Here is a 17016-nt window from a genome sequence, read left to right on the forward strand (position 1 = left end):
TAAGGCCTCACTAATCATACTGACAGACAGACATAACCCCATGATCTGGGAAACTAAGGCAGAAAGATTATGAATTGAAGGCCAGCCTTAGTTTCCCAGATCATGGGGTTATGGCTGTGTGTCTTTATGATTAGCCAGGGGGAGGAGGGACCATTTGTGTGTGCTGTTATCCCGCACACACGCTCACACACACACACACACACACACACACACACACACACAAAGAGGAAAAACTCAAGCCTCAGAATAAGCTGCTGTTCACAGGATTCAAGGAGCAGAGACTAAAGGAGGTCTCCATTCCCGCCCTCCAGCATAGAGCAAGATGCTTGGAGAGGTTGCATTTTGCATGTTTGTTCCAGTCCTAAAGCATCAGTTGCTGGTTTGTACTCTGACCTTAGACCAGCAAGCCTGTGGCATGTATGTAAGGCTGGCCTGAAAGGAAAATAAGAAAAATAAAGGAACCTTAGTTATCTGGAGAGAGGAATAGTCCATTTCTACCATGTTTTGGACTCCCGACTACATCACAGAGAAGCAGTGAAGAAAAATTAACTCCAATTAAAAATCGGTAAACCAAGCCCCTTTTGGGGAGCCTTGAGCGCATGTCCTCTAGCCAGAGGGCTTTCATAGGAGGTCTTCGATTACAACTAGGTGGAGGGATGGTGCAGGTAAGCTTTATGCTTAACACGTGCATTAAAACTTTGAATCACTCCTTATTGGGAGAAAACAGCACTTGGTCAACACCAGCCTCAAACTGATATCTGACTGCAGCAGCACTCTGCAGGAAACTCTTACATGGCCCCATCTGGTGCGTCTTTTATTACGCCACATTGATCTTTCTGTAGTGTGTTGCCTGCCTATGAACTGTTTCGTTTGTTAATTAAGCCTGCATGTTAGCTAATTGATTACGTTTGCTAATTGATTGTGTATCTTACAAGAAAGACATAAAGGGGGAAATATGTGAGGGGGTGTTAGTTCTCAGGCCCTTGAAGCCATAGCTTTCAAATCTGAACTGATTAAATGGCATCTGTAGACAGAGAGAGGGAGGGAGAGAGAGACAGAGACAGAGACAGAGACACAGAGAGTGACAGAGAGACAGAGAGAGTGACAGAGAGAGAGAGAGTGACAGAGAGACAGAGAGAGGGACAGAGAGAGAGAATATCAAATAGAAAACCCACAAGCATTTTTAAAGAGAGAAGCGAGCTAACTAATTCTATCCTTTTAAATTCATGTCTTATTACTGTCTCCACGTCCCCTAAGTGGAACTGGAGTGACTTTCCAGTAAGTGGTATGGCTGCCTTTGAACCCTTAAGAGGGGATCAGGACACCAACTAAAAGCTTCTTGGGAGGCTAAACTCTGATGTTAACAATGGGAGTGTTAATGGCTGATCTGTAAACTAAAATCTCTTGTCCTTTCTTTGGGAGTCAGCTGAATAATAACTCTATTTTTGCTCCCAGAGTTGCTATGAAAGAGCCCCCTGGTGCTTCAGGAGGGGAAGTCCATACCTTTGAAATGGACTGTGTTCAAATGAATATGATCCTATATGCCTAAATAATCGTTTTTATGAAATTAATGGAATTTGCTCCTATGAAATAAGGTGGACTGCTATGTACCTAGTGTTACAAAGGCCCTGAACCACAGTACGGAATGCTCTGTGAGCAGTGATGCACAGAATGAATTGCCTTTTCATTTCATGTTTAACGAGGTCGGAGGCAGACAAGGCAGGTGGGTGGATACTCTGGGGAAGCTGGCTGGTCCAACTGCGGCAAACGGATGTGGCTGGTGGTTTTAATACCCTAGGGAGAAAAAAAGGACAGCTCATTACTATGGTCATGTTCTGCACATTCTTCAGAGCTGCCTAACTGAAAAGAAATAACCAATCTTGGGTCACCGCAGTTAAATCTCTCCGTGGAGGTTGCTCTTCCTGTAACTCATGAGAGCTGCCCAAGCATCGTCAATGAAAGGGCCCAGGGATGAAATGAACGGTGCGAATTGGAGAGAAAAGATATTTCCCAAGAATAACCATTTTTGCTCCAAAGTGTGGCATGTGCCAGAGAATAATTAAAAAGCAGGAAGTTTCCTCAGCCTTCATTATCACACTTACTTGCGAATGTACACCTTATTGGCGAAGGACTTCGACTCCGAGATACCTAGATGTGTAAAAGAATGATGCGGATTACACAAGCTCAGAGCATGGATTACCTAGACTTGCTTAGTTCTTAAAATTAGCTAATTAGTTTCTCTGAGGGGCTGAATGGCATGAGTCTTCCTAGGCTCGATAAGTCAATGCATATATAATTTGATTTAAATTATATTGTTGATTGGAAGTTGGGTTCGATGGCTTAATAGAAGGGAAACTTTTTAACATAATTAATAAGAACTAAAATTATGACATTAAGCTCAAAACCCTGCCCTACTAAGGAAGGCTCTGGGCATCCAAGAAAGAAACACTTTTCAAATCTCACCTTCACTAAGCAGAAACTACCACCACACTGAGACTTCAAATCCGATACCAGCTACATGCCTCTTTCCTGTCCTAACGTCTCAAACATATTAGGTAAAAGGATAGTGTCCAAGACAAACTGTATTCTGTAAAATTTGAGGCCTTATTTAAGCCTGAAAGGTAGACCAACAGTATTGACATTTTATCTTGTAGGTGCCTAGCTTTGTTGAAGGGAGAGACAGAGAGAAGTTGGCTCAGTCTCATCTTTGAGAATATATTTTATGTCCTCATCTACACTTGATGCTATGTCATTCTCCCAAGCAAAGAATGATAGAGAAGGGGGTTCAGAAATGTCTCATGACTCAATGCAGGGGACACTCCCCTTGAATAAAACTTCTACTGAAAGTCCAGAGTTCAAGCCTCCAGGGCCTAGGGGACTATCTACTAACTCTAATATGTAAACTATCCTGTCCTTGTGAAGCAAACACTGGGGATACACAGTCTCCTCTTGGGATAGAGATATCCCATCAGGAGGCTCTTAAGGCTCCCTTCTCATTTATCAAGTCACTAAATACATGAGTCCTTCCTTAACCTACTAAACATACTTATTCCTGAATATATGTGGTTACACTTTGTAAAATCTCCAAGAGCAAAAGGACTGCCTCCATTCTGTAGCTTTTCCAGTTCCCTGGCATTTCTTAGGTGGTTTTCTCCCTCTGTGACATCTGTCCATCCTAAAAGACCAAACTAAACACCAGCTTCTGTGCGCTGCTTCCTCACCACCCCTGCATCTTTGCATGGTAGACTGTGTCATACCGTGCCACCCCTTGGATCTCCCAACTTGACCTGCATCACGATCCTCTTTGAGAACAAAGCCCAACACAGATACAAATAACCACGTACACTTAAAGGATAGCAGATGGGTATCGTGGTCCAGCCCCACATTTCACAGACATTGATTGAATGTTATTTGGTGAGTTAATGAACAAAGATGGGTCACCGTGATGTTTTTGGGGATATAAATACTGTGAGTTTTCAAAATGATTTTTATATAATTTTTCAAATTTAAATAGAAGATTAGTAATCTTTCCAAGCATTGATACACTAATTTTATCAACTAATTTTTAGCAACTAATTTTATCTTTCCTACTTTGAATTTGGGGACAAATTAATACCTTAACTGTCTTTTAGGAACTATTCCAGTTAAGGATCTCTATGTAATTTCCTCAAATTCATGTATGGATTTCTAAAGGAACTGGGGACCTCTGCTCAGATCTGTGACTCAAGTGCCCCATGTCCACATGTCCAACTGATATCTAACACCTTGCTCAAGGATGAAAAGAATAAAACTATTAGATAAGTAAAGTCTATTATTCCTTGAAATAATGAAATAGGAAAATTGAAGAAAAAAACAAGCACTTCTGTTTCTTTCTAGAATGCTAAACTTCTTGTCATAATGGTGTAAAAAAATAGAATGAAATGAAATCACGTAGGAAGTCAAATCAAGGCAACAGTCTCCCTTTCTACTTATGGATTTGCAATCACCCCCTCTTAGGAAAGCATCATCGTACAAGGTCGTCTGCAGGAATGGTTACACAGGAATGTACCGTGCTTATTCCGAAACGACTACGAGGACAGATGGGACTTAAGCTCCTGCTACGGCATCGCATTACTGGTCGAACAGTGGTCCACTGCAAAAGAGGAAGAGAGACAGAGAGAGACTCATGAGTCTGTGAGAGCAGATGTGGCTTACCACAGGCCTTAGTGGCAGGACAGCCCTTCCCTCATCACCAGTGTGAACAATGTTCCTCCTATTCTTTCCTGCAATGCCCAATATTTGCTGCAGTAAAATCCCACCATAATGAACTCAAGGCTGATTCCCACTCAGGTAAGTATTTCTCAGAGCGAGCCATTAGAAATCACGTTTGACTTCTGGCTTGGGTGGTACATTCAGTTTAGATCTCTACCACCTCAATGCTACCCTGAGATCATATATATTACAGAAGAAATGTCACTGGACGCACTAAGAGGCCTCTGTTGACTGGCTACTGAATCCATATGAAGAAGATTCTACAGCAAATGCATGTGCTGTTTTAATTGTGAATCAATAAAAGGGTCAAGTGTGGGTGACACACATGACGAGAGAGAAGAGATCGTTGGAAAATAGCTACCCGACTTGAGCATAGAAAGTGTGACTGAGTTCCCTCCCTCCCTTCCAGACTGCACTCCACTAGTAAAAAAATTTCTAACAGAGAGTTATAAGGACAAGAATCCTGTTTCATGAAAATATTCTCTGTAGAGCACACGTTGTCAGAGAGACAAGGTCCGAATTTGATAGGCTCGGTTCTTTTGAATGAAGATAGTTGTCACTACAATGGTATTTTAACTTGTAAAGCACTCACCACTATCCTAAGTTTGTTTTTAATAAAGTGCCCTATCCCCTTTTATGTTCAGCCTCAAAGCAATTCTCTGTCACCCAGTTCAGAGGACAGAAACAGAATCTACCACCCTGGCTTTGTTCTGGGCAGAGGGGTGCCACTAGGAATACATGTGATTCTGTCTAGGAAAGGCTGGAGTAAATATTACATCATGGCATGTGCATCTCCAAGGTTTTGTGGCCATGAATCCCAGCACAGAGCCACACACACACACTCTCACACATGTGTGCACAGGCATATATAAATACATTCACATTCACACAGTAATACATATCACACACACACACTCTCACACATGTGTGCACAGGATATATAAACACATTCACATTCACACAGTAATACATATCACACACACTCTCACACATGTGTGTACAGGCATATATAAACACATTCACATTCACACAGTAATACATATCACACACACACACACTCACAGACACACCACACTCACAGAGACACACACACACATACACACACATACACACACATATAGACACATACACACACATACACACACATACACACACACACTCACTGACACACCACACTCACACAGACACACACACACGCGCACACACACACACACTCACAGACAAACCACACTCACACAGACACACACACACACATACACACACACTCACTGACACACCACACTCACACAGACACACACATAGACACACACACACACACACACACACACACACACACACACACCCCAAAGGCTCCATTTGGGAGGCTGTTTAATTTTCCAAGATGTTCAAACCATCTATAAGCAAGACCTATAGGAAGCGCCCTTCCAAAGCCAAATGACTTTCTTCCCACTTCCTCTGTCCTGCTTCCCTCCATCCTTCCCTTCCACACACATCATACCAAGGAGAAAAAGGCAGAATAAATGTATAAGTTCCCCCAAGTGGATAACTGGGATGTCAACATCTAAGATGGAGGAGGTAAATGAGTCATAGCTAGCTCCACCTTCAGACCCAACATCAGCAATGAAGTCACTGCCGGGGGAATTACAAAGAATTGTGGGACAGCCCATAAATAAGCAGCCATTTCTCCTTCTCCTTTGTATGAGAGCTTATCAAGCAACTCTATCGACTTCTTTTATAGACTCTTTGGGTTTATAAATAGTCTCGAACTTGTGAAGCAAACTCTGGGGATGAACTGTCACTATGCAAGGCCACCGTACAAAAGCCCCTCTCTTGGTGACAGCTTCTCCCTTCATAATGACACAGTCGTTCTCCATGAGAGCAGGCCACACGTGATAAAAGACCAAGGGAGCCGTGAAGTCCGAGTCATAGCTGCGGCGGTACCTGTGGGAACACAAAGAGACCGAAGATAGTAAGAAACTGTTTTGCATACTGTGAGCCAAAGCCAGGTGTGGCCGCCAGTGGGAAGGTAAGTGTCTTGTAGCATAACTAGGGAAACCCACCTGAAATGCCATGTCTGACTAAGCTTAGATCTAAACAGTGATCAGGCCCTCATTCCTTGGTTCAGGAGATGGTATGTGCTCTCAGACTGTTATAGTTCCTAACATTTCTCATGCTATTTCTGTGAACAAAACAAAGGAAATCTAAAGAAGTGTTTAAATAGATAAATTGAATTATGACTTGGCGGCCATATCCAAAGATGGGTAATTAACAGATCAATGAGTATCTGAATGAAAATGTTAGGATCTCTCTCTCCCTCTCCTTCTTCCTTTCCCTCTCCCTCTCCTTCATTCCCTCTTCCTCTCTCTCTCTCTCTCTCTCTCTCTCTCTCTCTCTCTCTCTCTCTCTCTCCCCGTGTGTGTGTGTGTGTGTGTGTGTGTGTGTGTGTGTGTGTGTGTGTGTGTGTGTGTATGTGCAGTTTCTGGGGAGAACCCTTGAAGCTCGGATTACAGTAGAAAAGTAGCCCATGCTCTTAACCACTGACTCATCTCATCAGGCTTCTCCCCAGTCTGATGACAAGTCAACCTGTTTGTCAGTGTCTTGATTAAAACACAATAAACTTACTCAAAGGCAGGCAGAAGGAAAAAAAGCCACAGGTGACAGTACCCGTACCCAATAGAACAGCTCAATAAGCCGGAGCAATAATGCAAGTGTAGGAAGATAATATTTAGTATGAACACATGAGGGTGTGGCAGAGGATAGAAGGTGTGCTAAGCATCCAAACAGAGGAAATACATGGTTTAGTCAAGGCACAAACAGCAAACAATAATAGCGAGCTTAGTTTTACTTAAAATGAGTCCATGATGTGTTCTGAGGCTAATTTTTAAAAAGTACTTCTATAACAGCTAACGTCATAGCTAGGGATAACTAAGGATGAAAAGGAGTCTCTCTCTGCTGCTCACTTCAGCCGGGCTTCCTATATCCACTTCTTTGACCCTCCGTTAAGAAGAAAACTCAGCAGAGAGCGGTGCCCACCCAAGGATCAGAGCCACTTGTCAAGAAGTCTCCAGCCCATTCCATTCGGAAGACTGTGGAGGCATGAGGCTAAGAAAGGAAGTTTGGTGTTTGCTTCCTGAAAAAGGCTGCCAGGTACCAAATGCTTTGGTGTGTTCTGTGACTTCCTAAAGCACACTGTCCCCTTCCTTGTGTCCACAGAGGATTGCTTTGGGACACAACAGACACCATAGTCCACAGATAGTTACATGCCTTGCATAAAATGGTCTCATAGATTGGGTGTGTGGTGTACACGTGTAATTCTAACACTAAAGAGGCTAAGGCAAATGGATTGGGCTTAAAGTCAGTCTGATCTAAGTAACAAGCCCCAGGCTAGTTCTAGCTACAGAGTAAGACTGTTTACAATATGTGTATACTACATACATACATACATACATACATACATACATACATACATACATACATACATAATGCTGTTATATTTTCTATAACCTATGGACCTCCTCCTGCATACTTCAAGTCACATCTAGATTACTTATAATACCTAATACAATATAAATAAGATGTGACAACTATTACTCTGTACTAAGGAATGACAAAGAAAAATAGCTTATATGTGGTCATATTTTTTCCTGGTATTTTTAATCCCTGGTTGGTTGGCTCAACAGATAGGGACCTTTAGACACAGAGAAACAACAGTAGAATCAAATTCAATTGTAGTTAGGAACTCTAACTTCAATTGCCCAGCCATCAGGCACACAAGACAGTGGGTTTCCTCTGGTTAAAGGCATGTGATGGAGAGGTCCAACAGTGGTCTGCAAAACATGCAGATTACATAAACCAAAATGGGTGAACATCTGAGTGATACTACCCATATTCTAAAGAAGAAATAAATAAAGATAGAAAGTGGTAAGGGTTTCTGTAAAGAAAAGGACTCAACTTCAGGGCAATGTTCAAACATCCCGTTCTTCCAAAGTGGATATATGCTAAGAACAAAGACCTGAAAGAAACTAGGAATATCAAGAGAATAACTCAAACCAACCAGAAAGCCCATTCCTGTTATGAGACAAAGATGTGTGTCTCTCTCGTCAACAAGCTTGCAAGAATGTTGGCCAGCTACCTACCCTGAACTATGGCTTAAACAAAAACCTGGAGTTCATATTTCCTGAGATCTCACTAAATGCCTGACATCATCTTAATAGCTCCATCTGGTTATCCTGGCTAGCCCTCTACAGATCTGGGGAAGAGGCATTAGTATTCCCCATCCCACCACCTTGAAATAGAGGAAAAGTGAAGGACAGAAAAACAAAGGACTATGTCCAAGATCACAGAGCAACAGGATTCCAAGCTAGGCAGCGTGAAACCAGAGCTGTCCTTCTTAACCACTAGCCTGGCCTATCCTCTCAGACAACTGGTAATCTTGAACTACAGGCAAGACCTCGCCAAAACTCAATGTTCCCTTACTTCAACTTCAGGCTTCTTAGAGGAGTCTTCACCATGGGAAAATTTGGTAGACTGTAATGGTTCTAGACAGGAGTCCAGAGCCACCCTTTGCACACATCATCATGCATGAGTGTGCCTGGTGTTTGTGAACTGCAGCCTCCCGTGCCCTGAGCTAGAACCACTGCAGAAAATAGCAGAGTGTGGTGTAGATGTATGCATTCTTAGCAAATGCCTGCACTGTACACACCACACTTTGAGAGACCTGGTCTACATTATGCAATAAGAACTGCTCTCTCAGACCATTGACCTTTGACCTCCACAGGAGCATCCGTCTGCACACGTGTGCACACACATTATACACCACACAGGGAAAAAATAAAATGTTAAAACTGTATTGTATTTACAGGGTACATTTTTTTTTTAGCAATCAATGCTCCAACCAGGCCCCAGGTATCTCCTTAGCTCACCACAATGCTAATGTGTTCAGTGAAGAATGAGCCCAAGATGGGGGTCCAGATGATGATACAGAGAAACTCATGGCAGGGGAGTGGCTATTGATTTCTCTACCCAAGATTTTCCCCCTTCATCTTCCTAGGGAGCAGAGACAGTGAGCGTCTTTCTTACTTGGCCTCGTTAAAGACTTCTCCGTCTGCCCCAAATGCGATATCAAGGGGTGGCTCTAAGGACTGCATCGCAAAAGCAATACAGCAAATCTCCTGGATGAAGTCAGTGAGGAGGCAGAAGTCAACTTCCGGAGGGAATGAGATCTTGGGGTTGACGTTCATGGCACGGATCACATCCTGAAAAACAAAAGCTGGCATCAGTTGGCTGCAGATATGTGACAAGAAGCTCCGGCATCCAGAGGATCCCAGCATCAACGGGAATGGGATGGGCAGTGAGGAAGAGTCTGTGAGTGAAAATATGTCAGTCCAGAAGGGGAGGCAGGTATGCTACAGAAGCAGGATGCTGTTGCTCGCTAGTAAGGAAAAAAGAGAGAAGACAGAGCAGAAATGACAAGCTAACAGCAAGAGAAATAGCTCTTAGCAACCAAGGACGAGGCTCCTGGTGTTTATTAGTTCATGGAGGAGGGGCACATGTCCATGAGTGTACATATGCATGCAGGTACAGGTGGAGTCCAGAGGTTAATGACAGATGTCTTGATGGATCACTCAATCTACCTATCTCTGACCCCTTATGCTGTGATTACAAATGTGTGCTACTTCGCCCAGATTTTATGTATGGAGGCTGATGTTAAGATTCCACTCTGTGTATTTACAGGTTGTTATGAATGTTCTTAAGGAATGGATGTGCATAGGGCTTTGTATGTTTAGGTGGGCAATTATATCTTATCAATTGGATCAGAGGTTATTGTGTTGTGTGTTCTTTCATGTGGCGATTTAAGTTTAAGAGAGTGTGTGGCAGCTGGGACACTAAGCCGCCCCAGAATTGGGACATGTGTTTCTGGCAAGATAACTACAGATATCACGGGGCACTGTAGTGCTGGATCTAGAGAGGGTAAAAGACAGCATTCTATTTTATATAATTTTACAACAGGAACTTCATGCTTCGATGGCAGGCATTTTACAAGCTAAGCTATCTCCTCTCCTTGCTTTTCTTTTGTGAGTACATGTATGAGACACCAGCCAAAAACTTAGCTAATACCTCCCTACACCACAACATAAGCAAAATAACTTGTTTTTTTATTAAGTGTTTGCAGTGCACCAAGACTTCTGCTAGACAAATGCCCCACCTCCTTTTATTGACCCCACCCATTATCGCTGGGTGAGACAAAGACCTCTATGCTCCCATCCAGAGATTAGAAAGCCAGGGCACTAGGGGTCTAAATGCATGCAGAAGGCAACAAAGCAGTCATGTAGCAAAGTCAAAATCCAACCGGCACTCATTTCCCAGAGCCCTCTCTCTTAATAACTAAGATGTTTCGGGACTGGAGAGGTGGCCTGGTTGTTAGAAGCACTGGCTGTTCTTCTCAAGGACCCGAGTTCAGTTGCCGGCACCCACATGACAACTCACAACTGCCTCAACGCCAGATTCCAGGGACTCTGACGACCTCATACAGAGATACATGCAGGCAAAACATCAATGTACGTAAGATAAAAATAAATAACTATGTTAAAAAGAAGTAAGGCATTTAATTCCCCATCTCAAAGATCCGCCTGAAGGATATGGCTACAAAGCTCAGAACGTTTTCCTGTGAGATGTCTACGTGAGAGTCTAAGGGAGTGACCCAGTGGATAAAGCATCTGCTGCAGGCATGAGGACCCGTGTTGGAATCCCAACACTCACATAAACTCAGGGTGACCATGGAAGTCTAATTGTCCTGGTACTAAAGAGGCAGGGACTGGAGAGTCTTTGGTTAGCCCAGCTAGCTGAAGGTACCCAAGTCAGCAAGCTCAAATCCAACAAGAGACCTTGGCTTAGAAGTTAAAGTGAAGCGTGATCAAAAGAGACACCTGGTGTCAACATCTGCCTCTACAGATGTGTGCACACCCTCACAGACACATGCAACACCCAAACACTTGCAGATACATGCAAAAGGAAGGAAGGAAGGGAGGAAGGAAGGAAGAAAGGAAGGAAGGAAGGAGGGAAGAAAGAAAGAAAGAAAGAAAGAAAGAAAGAAAGAAAGAAAGAAAGAAAGAAAGAAAGAAAGAAGGAAAGAAAGAGAGGAAGGAAGAGGAAAAGGAAACAACAGCCAATAGGGACCAGTGCTTCAAGTAATGTCAAGTATACGCATGGATTCCTGAGTCACCAGTATTCAGTAGCTGTCATCAGCCACATGTCCCTCCTCACAAGAGATGGAAGACTTACATTGACACTGCTTTGAGAGTCATATAGGTCCAGATGACAAACGATATAGTCAGAGACTGCGGTCTCAAAGTCATTGGATCCCACGTGTGATGGCGTCAGCATCTTCCTCACCCGGATCTTGAAATGCCTGAATGCCATTTTAGCTATGTGAAATGCCTCCTGTACAGGAAAACACAGCAGGTTAATCTAATGAGGAGAGGAGATGAAAAGGTTCAGAGAAAGGACCTAGGAAGAGTTCAACACTGCACCATCCTACCAGAGTTCAAATGACTAAGCACAGTTGGTCAAACATGGCTTTGACCCGTGAGATACACGACTGTCAACTTTTGAAAGTATGTAGAAATATACATGACAATCCACTAATTTTAAGACAGGTGAGCCTTGGGATGGTAATTCTGAGGGCCATAAGCAGGACAATGCAGACCCATAAGTCCTATCCTATGGCCCCATAGTAATGCCGTAGTGCTAGCCAAGACATTAAGAGAAAACAATTCATCCCAGATTCCTGTTACAAACTCAGTAAGCCTTTATCCTGTACATGTTATGCAGTGTTTGCTGGTAAGACTTGGTTTCTCAAGGAAAATACAGTCTCTAAATGCATACAGCCTTAACCAAATCAATAAATGACTCTTAGTTACATAAACCAGGATCTCATGACGAGGTGAACGGTAAATGTATTGACTTCACCGCCTACCACCTCTGTCACTTAATATTTCTACCACAGCCCTTTAAAAGTACAAAACAATCCTTCATTCCTAGTTCTTAGGCACAAGCCAGATGTTCTAGGAACAAGCCAGATGTGGCCCATACTTTGCTGATGTTTGGCATAAATTAATAGAGCCAGGATTTCTAATCTATCTGCTCTCCTATTAACACGATGTTTGGTTTTGTTTCTTCTTATAATGTTTATTCTTATAATGAGATCTTAAGATGCCGTCCACCCATAGGACTTATATTTAAGTATCTTTTAAATTTACAAAACTGGAATAGCCGACATTTGCCAGCTTTGGCAACTCATAAATAACTTAAGTAGAAGGGTGAGTTAACTTATCCTCTGGTTTTCTCAGACTGGCAGAAGATCAATAAGTAATAATCATTTAAAGCAATATCCCTACTGTGTGCTCATGTAGTCATATAGGGCAAAAGGCATGGTATCTGTCAGTTTAACATGGACACATTTGAGATAGTCTTGTGTTGTGTGATGGACAGGGCAGTATATGTCTGGCCAACATAAACGTTAATATATGTGATGTGTGTACGATATTTTTAAATCATGAAAAACCAAATAGTTACCAAATGTATATATAATGGAAGGAAGGAAGGAAGGAAGGAAGGAAGGAAGGAAGGAAGGAAAAGAAGGGAGAAACAGAACTGATAGGGAGACACAGAACTGATAGGGAGATGGGTATCCTCCCTCCACAGTGACTTCAAGATGCACGAGCATTCACTTTATGATCTCCCACCGCCTCAAGGACTGCAGATGTCGCATTTACCACTGTGGCGATGTAAATGATCCGCTGCACTGTCTCAGCCCTGTCGATGCAACGCCGCAGTAGGCACTGTGCATCCAGGCGGGCCTGGGAATAGGCGTCGCTGAATCGGGACAGGAGAGCTGCTTTGCGAGCCACACTGGACATTTTGGAACGGTTTGGGGACGGGCTTCTGATCTTGGCCACTGTGGTGCAGGGACTATTGGATCGGCTGTTGCTGTGGCTGTTGCTGTGGCTGTGGCTGCGGCTGTGGCTGCGGCTGTGGCTGCGGCTGTGGCTGCGGCTACGGCGGCGGCCACGGGGCCCGCGGGGGCCTCGGGGGCCTGGGCTAGGAGACCGGCTCCTGGTCTGCCTATGACTGTGGGGGAACAAGAATTATCAGGGCAAGACTGATTGACACTTCCCCTCTTCCTGGACTTCCTAAACTAGTATTCCTCTCCTGGTATGCTTCACAGAGGACACACTAGCAGCACACACACCACACATATGAGTGGAGGAGGGGCCTGCGGGGATTATCTCCCCCTCTAAAAGTGGAATGTAGGCAACACTTTTGTCTCCAAAGGTTTCAAAGGCCTCCAGAAATCAGAACAATACCACATATTTACCCAATGAATTCAAATTTACAAAACCCTTTCATTGGGAGCACCTCAATTAATATTTTCAGTCAGCCCGCGTCTCCGGCTTTGGCTGTTGGTCATTTCACAAAAGGGACCGTCTAGGGGCAACTCCTGTAGCGAAGGCCAAAGTTAGCACTCAAGTCAGATGCTAGGAACTCATGCAGCACCCAGGTACCTGCTATCAAGGGCAAAATAAACTGTTAGAACTGTCAGAGCAGCAGCTCCAAGGCAAGCTCCAAGGCAAGGAGACCCCAAAGGAAAGTCTTAGGGGAAAGAACTAGGCAAGGAGCAGGAAAAAGCACTCAGCCAATCAGCAGACTCTGCGAGAGAGCGGAGAAAGCCGCCTCCCTGTCTGGTATTGCCAATTCCCACAAGGTAAAAACTTCCAGCGTTGGCTGGTCAGTACCAGTCAATACCAGTAGAGCACAGAGGAAAGCCTCCAAAGGAAGGACTCAAGGAGCATTTAGGTAACCCGGATAGTCTGGAGCCAGTGCCCGAGGAGTGAGGAGAGTAGAGCAAGACAGGTAATGCAGAGTTAGATGCCTGCTTGGCCCTCACCTAACACTGACATTCTCACCTGCCCCTTGGGTCATGACGAATGAGAGGGATTTCATGAAAATGACTTACACATGGCCATTAACAGAGTGAAAGAGAAAAGAGTACATGCCAGCCTGGTGGTTCAAACTGGAATCCCACCAGTCAAGATGTTGAGGCAGGAGGATTGCAAGTCAATCCCGACTATAGGGTGAGCTGCAGGCTACAACATGAGACTCTTGTCTCAAGAAAAAAAATCAAACAAACAATAACAAAAAAAGACAAACAAAAAAATGCAGTGTAGTGAAATGAACAGTTATCTCTAGTATCTAACTGGACTTCTGGAACATTCTTCCAACAGGTACTAGCCATAGAAGAGCTAGCTTGCACAAGCCTGGTTTCAAAGCTAACACATCCCCATCATAGCTTCCAGCCATTTTTTCTGGATAGAAAGATGCAGTTCCAAAAGGTAACCCCTTTACAAATGGAAGCGTCCCAGGCCACTAGGGGTTTGATTCCACTCTCTCAAACTCTCTCACTGTGCAGAGACTTCTACTACGAACTCAGAAGGAAACAAAATCAAAAGTACCCAAAGGTTTGTCAGACCTTGCCTGGAGACCACTTTTCTCAGCAGACAAGACAGCTATCTCGTCCTTGAGATTTTTCAGGTGTTTCTCATAGTTGGACACCACATCTTGGGGCCGTTCTGAATTTCGTTTGCCCGAAGGCCTTCGATCGGTTCTTGAAATCTCAGCGCGACGATTCTCTGAGGTTTTGTGGCGGGCATCCTCCTGGGCTTGAAGAGATTTGAGCCTAACAACAGAAAACAGACAGATGTGAGAAGGAAAGGGAAAAGAAGAGGGGGAATACTTTTCTAAGAGGTGGGGGAGGGGAACAGAAAAGGAAGAAAGGAATGGGAAAGAGAAGGAATCAAACAATTGACACCAGTCAGCATGTCATCGTCACATAGGAAAACTCTCTAGGCAATATATGTGAACTCATACAGTAGGGAAAGAACAAAATTGCAGAGCCAGGGATCCTACCCACGTCTACAGCTCCCTGGGGGTTCAGAGGAAACTTTCTGAAGAAAGGCTATTCGGCTCCCCTGAGAACAAAGAGTGTTCATCTTTGTTGAACAAAACTCCAAAATCAATTGACCTTCCAAACTTAGTCCAACACTAATATAATCCCTTACTCCCCCTAGCTCGTTTCTTGAATAGAGAGTGTGAAGGAAGACTGTACAAGGCTAGCTGGAGTTATGGGCTTAATGGAGCAGGAAGATAAAAACGTTGGAAATAAAATTGGCATTCCTCGTTAAGATCCAAAGGGGTGTGACCACTGTAAAACAGAAGCAAAGAGAACAGTAGAAGAGGGGAGGAAAGAGGAAGGGCTGTTTAGGATGGAGAGAAGTCAGAAGCTCTGAGGAATTTAAAGGTGCGTGAGAAACAGCAGAAGACAGCTGGGTAATATTGCTCACAAATTCAAGATTCTGGGTCAACCGGGATGTAAGAGGTCAAAAGGAGGCCAGGAAAGAAAGAAGTGGGAACCATAACCACATCCTGATAAGCCTCCAGAGTGTGTTCTAGAACCAATTAACACTAGAACATGTGTGGATGCTAAATTAAGCCTAAGTGTGTGTGTGTGTGTGTGTGTGTGTGTGTGTGTGTGTGTGTGCAAATAAACTTCCTACTTGCTCCTTTGGAGGTGGGAGGGGGCATCAAAGTGAAGCTTCAAGGCAATCAAAATTAAGAAAAGATAAAGGACCTGTGCTTATTGTTCTTCTGTAAAAATAATCAGTAGGAACTTTAGGAACTAGTCTGAAGTCTAAATTAAGATTTAACAAAAGTTCATCCCAATGTTGCATGCAGCGTTAAAAGTTAGTGTCCAAGAAAGTGTTCAACAGGAAAAAAAAAGATGCCAAAAAAAAATTGAAAAGGATGAACCCATTTGAAACTGACATCTGCATTACTCTTTCCTCAGTGATCAAACAAAATCATGTAAAATAGAAAGGGAGAGTCCAAAGCCACAGAGACTCCACACTGCTCTTCGATGTTTCAATCTATTGTTTAGAAGAAATAGCAAGTGGAAACCGTAAGTACACTAGAACGGCAGGGGTCCTTCGTTCCTGGATACTATGCTACACTTTAGAGATTTCTTTTTTTAATTGTAACCAGCTTTATTAAAGATACTTTTCATAAACAATCATGGTATTTCAGGCAAGACATGGGCAGACAGTCAACAATATACAAGAACTTTCAAATTCCCTTCTTGTATAGACTACCAAAATCAGAAATCCACTATAAAACCCAATGAAGTCTTCATTCAATGCTTTGAAAGGGGAAGTAGCTTAGAGTGAGGGTTGACATTCACGTTAAGGAAGTTGTTTAACAACTTTCCACAAGCCGACCCTGACTGTCAGGAACTGAACATGGCAGAATCAATCTGAAGATCCACAATCTTTTATAAAAGGAACCAGCGATCTTCCGAGAACACGCGAAGTCACTGCAAAGACCACATCGCCCAATAGACTAGAATACCAATTTTGGGGGTGAGGCTCCAACAGGTCTCTGGTTTTAAAGGAATTAAGTCTGTGTTCATGGTACAGGGGAAGGGAACAGGATGTAGAAATGAATTTAGAGTTTCCCCAGACCACAAGGCCTTTTTTTTTGCCTTGGTGGCCAGATTTCTTATAGCCAGTAAGACATTCTTGTCATGAGAAAAAAAAAACTAGATATTCATAAAAGCCCTACCTCATTTGCAGGGGGAATTCTCATATTGTAATAAATGACTGAAAAGCTAAACTCAATGTCTCAGTAGCAGCTGCAAGAATTCTTATAGGGTGT

General features: G+C 43.4%; 1 protein-coding gene across 7 annotated transcripts in view; it reads right to left on the reverse strand.

Moving 5' to 3' along the window:
• Positions 1-1676: 1676 nt before the first annotated feature.
• The window catches only part of Spata18 (spermatogenesis associated 18), a 26710-nt gene continuing 11370 nt past the window's right edge, over positions 1677-17016 (reverse strand). For 2 of the 7 annotated variants that reach the window (NM_001393794.1, XM_039091694.2), the window contains 8 exons: positions 14780-14986; positions 13026-13380; positions 11533-11691; positions 9331-9506; positions 6069-6192; positions 4049-4132; positions 2103-2148; positions 1677-1794 (listed from right to left, as the gene is read on the reverse strand). In NM_001393794.1, coding sequence (NP_001380723.1) covers positions 1787-1794; positions 2103-2148; positions 4049-4132; positions 6069-6192; positions 9331-9506; positions 11533-11691; positions 13026-13380; positions 14780-14986 — 1159 coding nt within the window. In that variant the 3' untranslated portion in view covers positions 1677-1786. Of the gene's footprint in view, positions 1795-2096; positions 2149-4012; positions 4133-6018; positions 6193-9330; positions 9507-11532; positions 11692-13025; positions 13381-14762; positions 14987-17016 lie in introns of those variants that run through there. The other 5 variants (NM_199374.3, XM_039091693.2, XR_005492908.2 and 2 more) reach the window with 4 other exon arrangements.

The sequence above is a fragment of the Rattus norvegicus genome, chromosome 14, assembly GCF_036323735.1.
Source record: "Rattus norvegicus strain BN/NHsdMcwi chromosome 14, GRCr8, whole genome shotgun sequence".
NCBI lineage: Eukaryota > Metazoa > Chordata > Mammalia > Rodentia > Muridae > Rattus > Rattus norvegicus.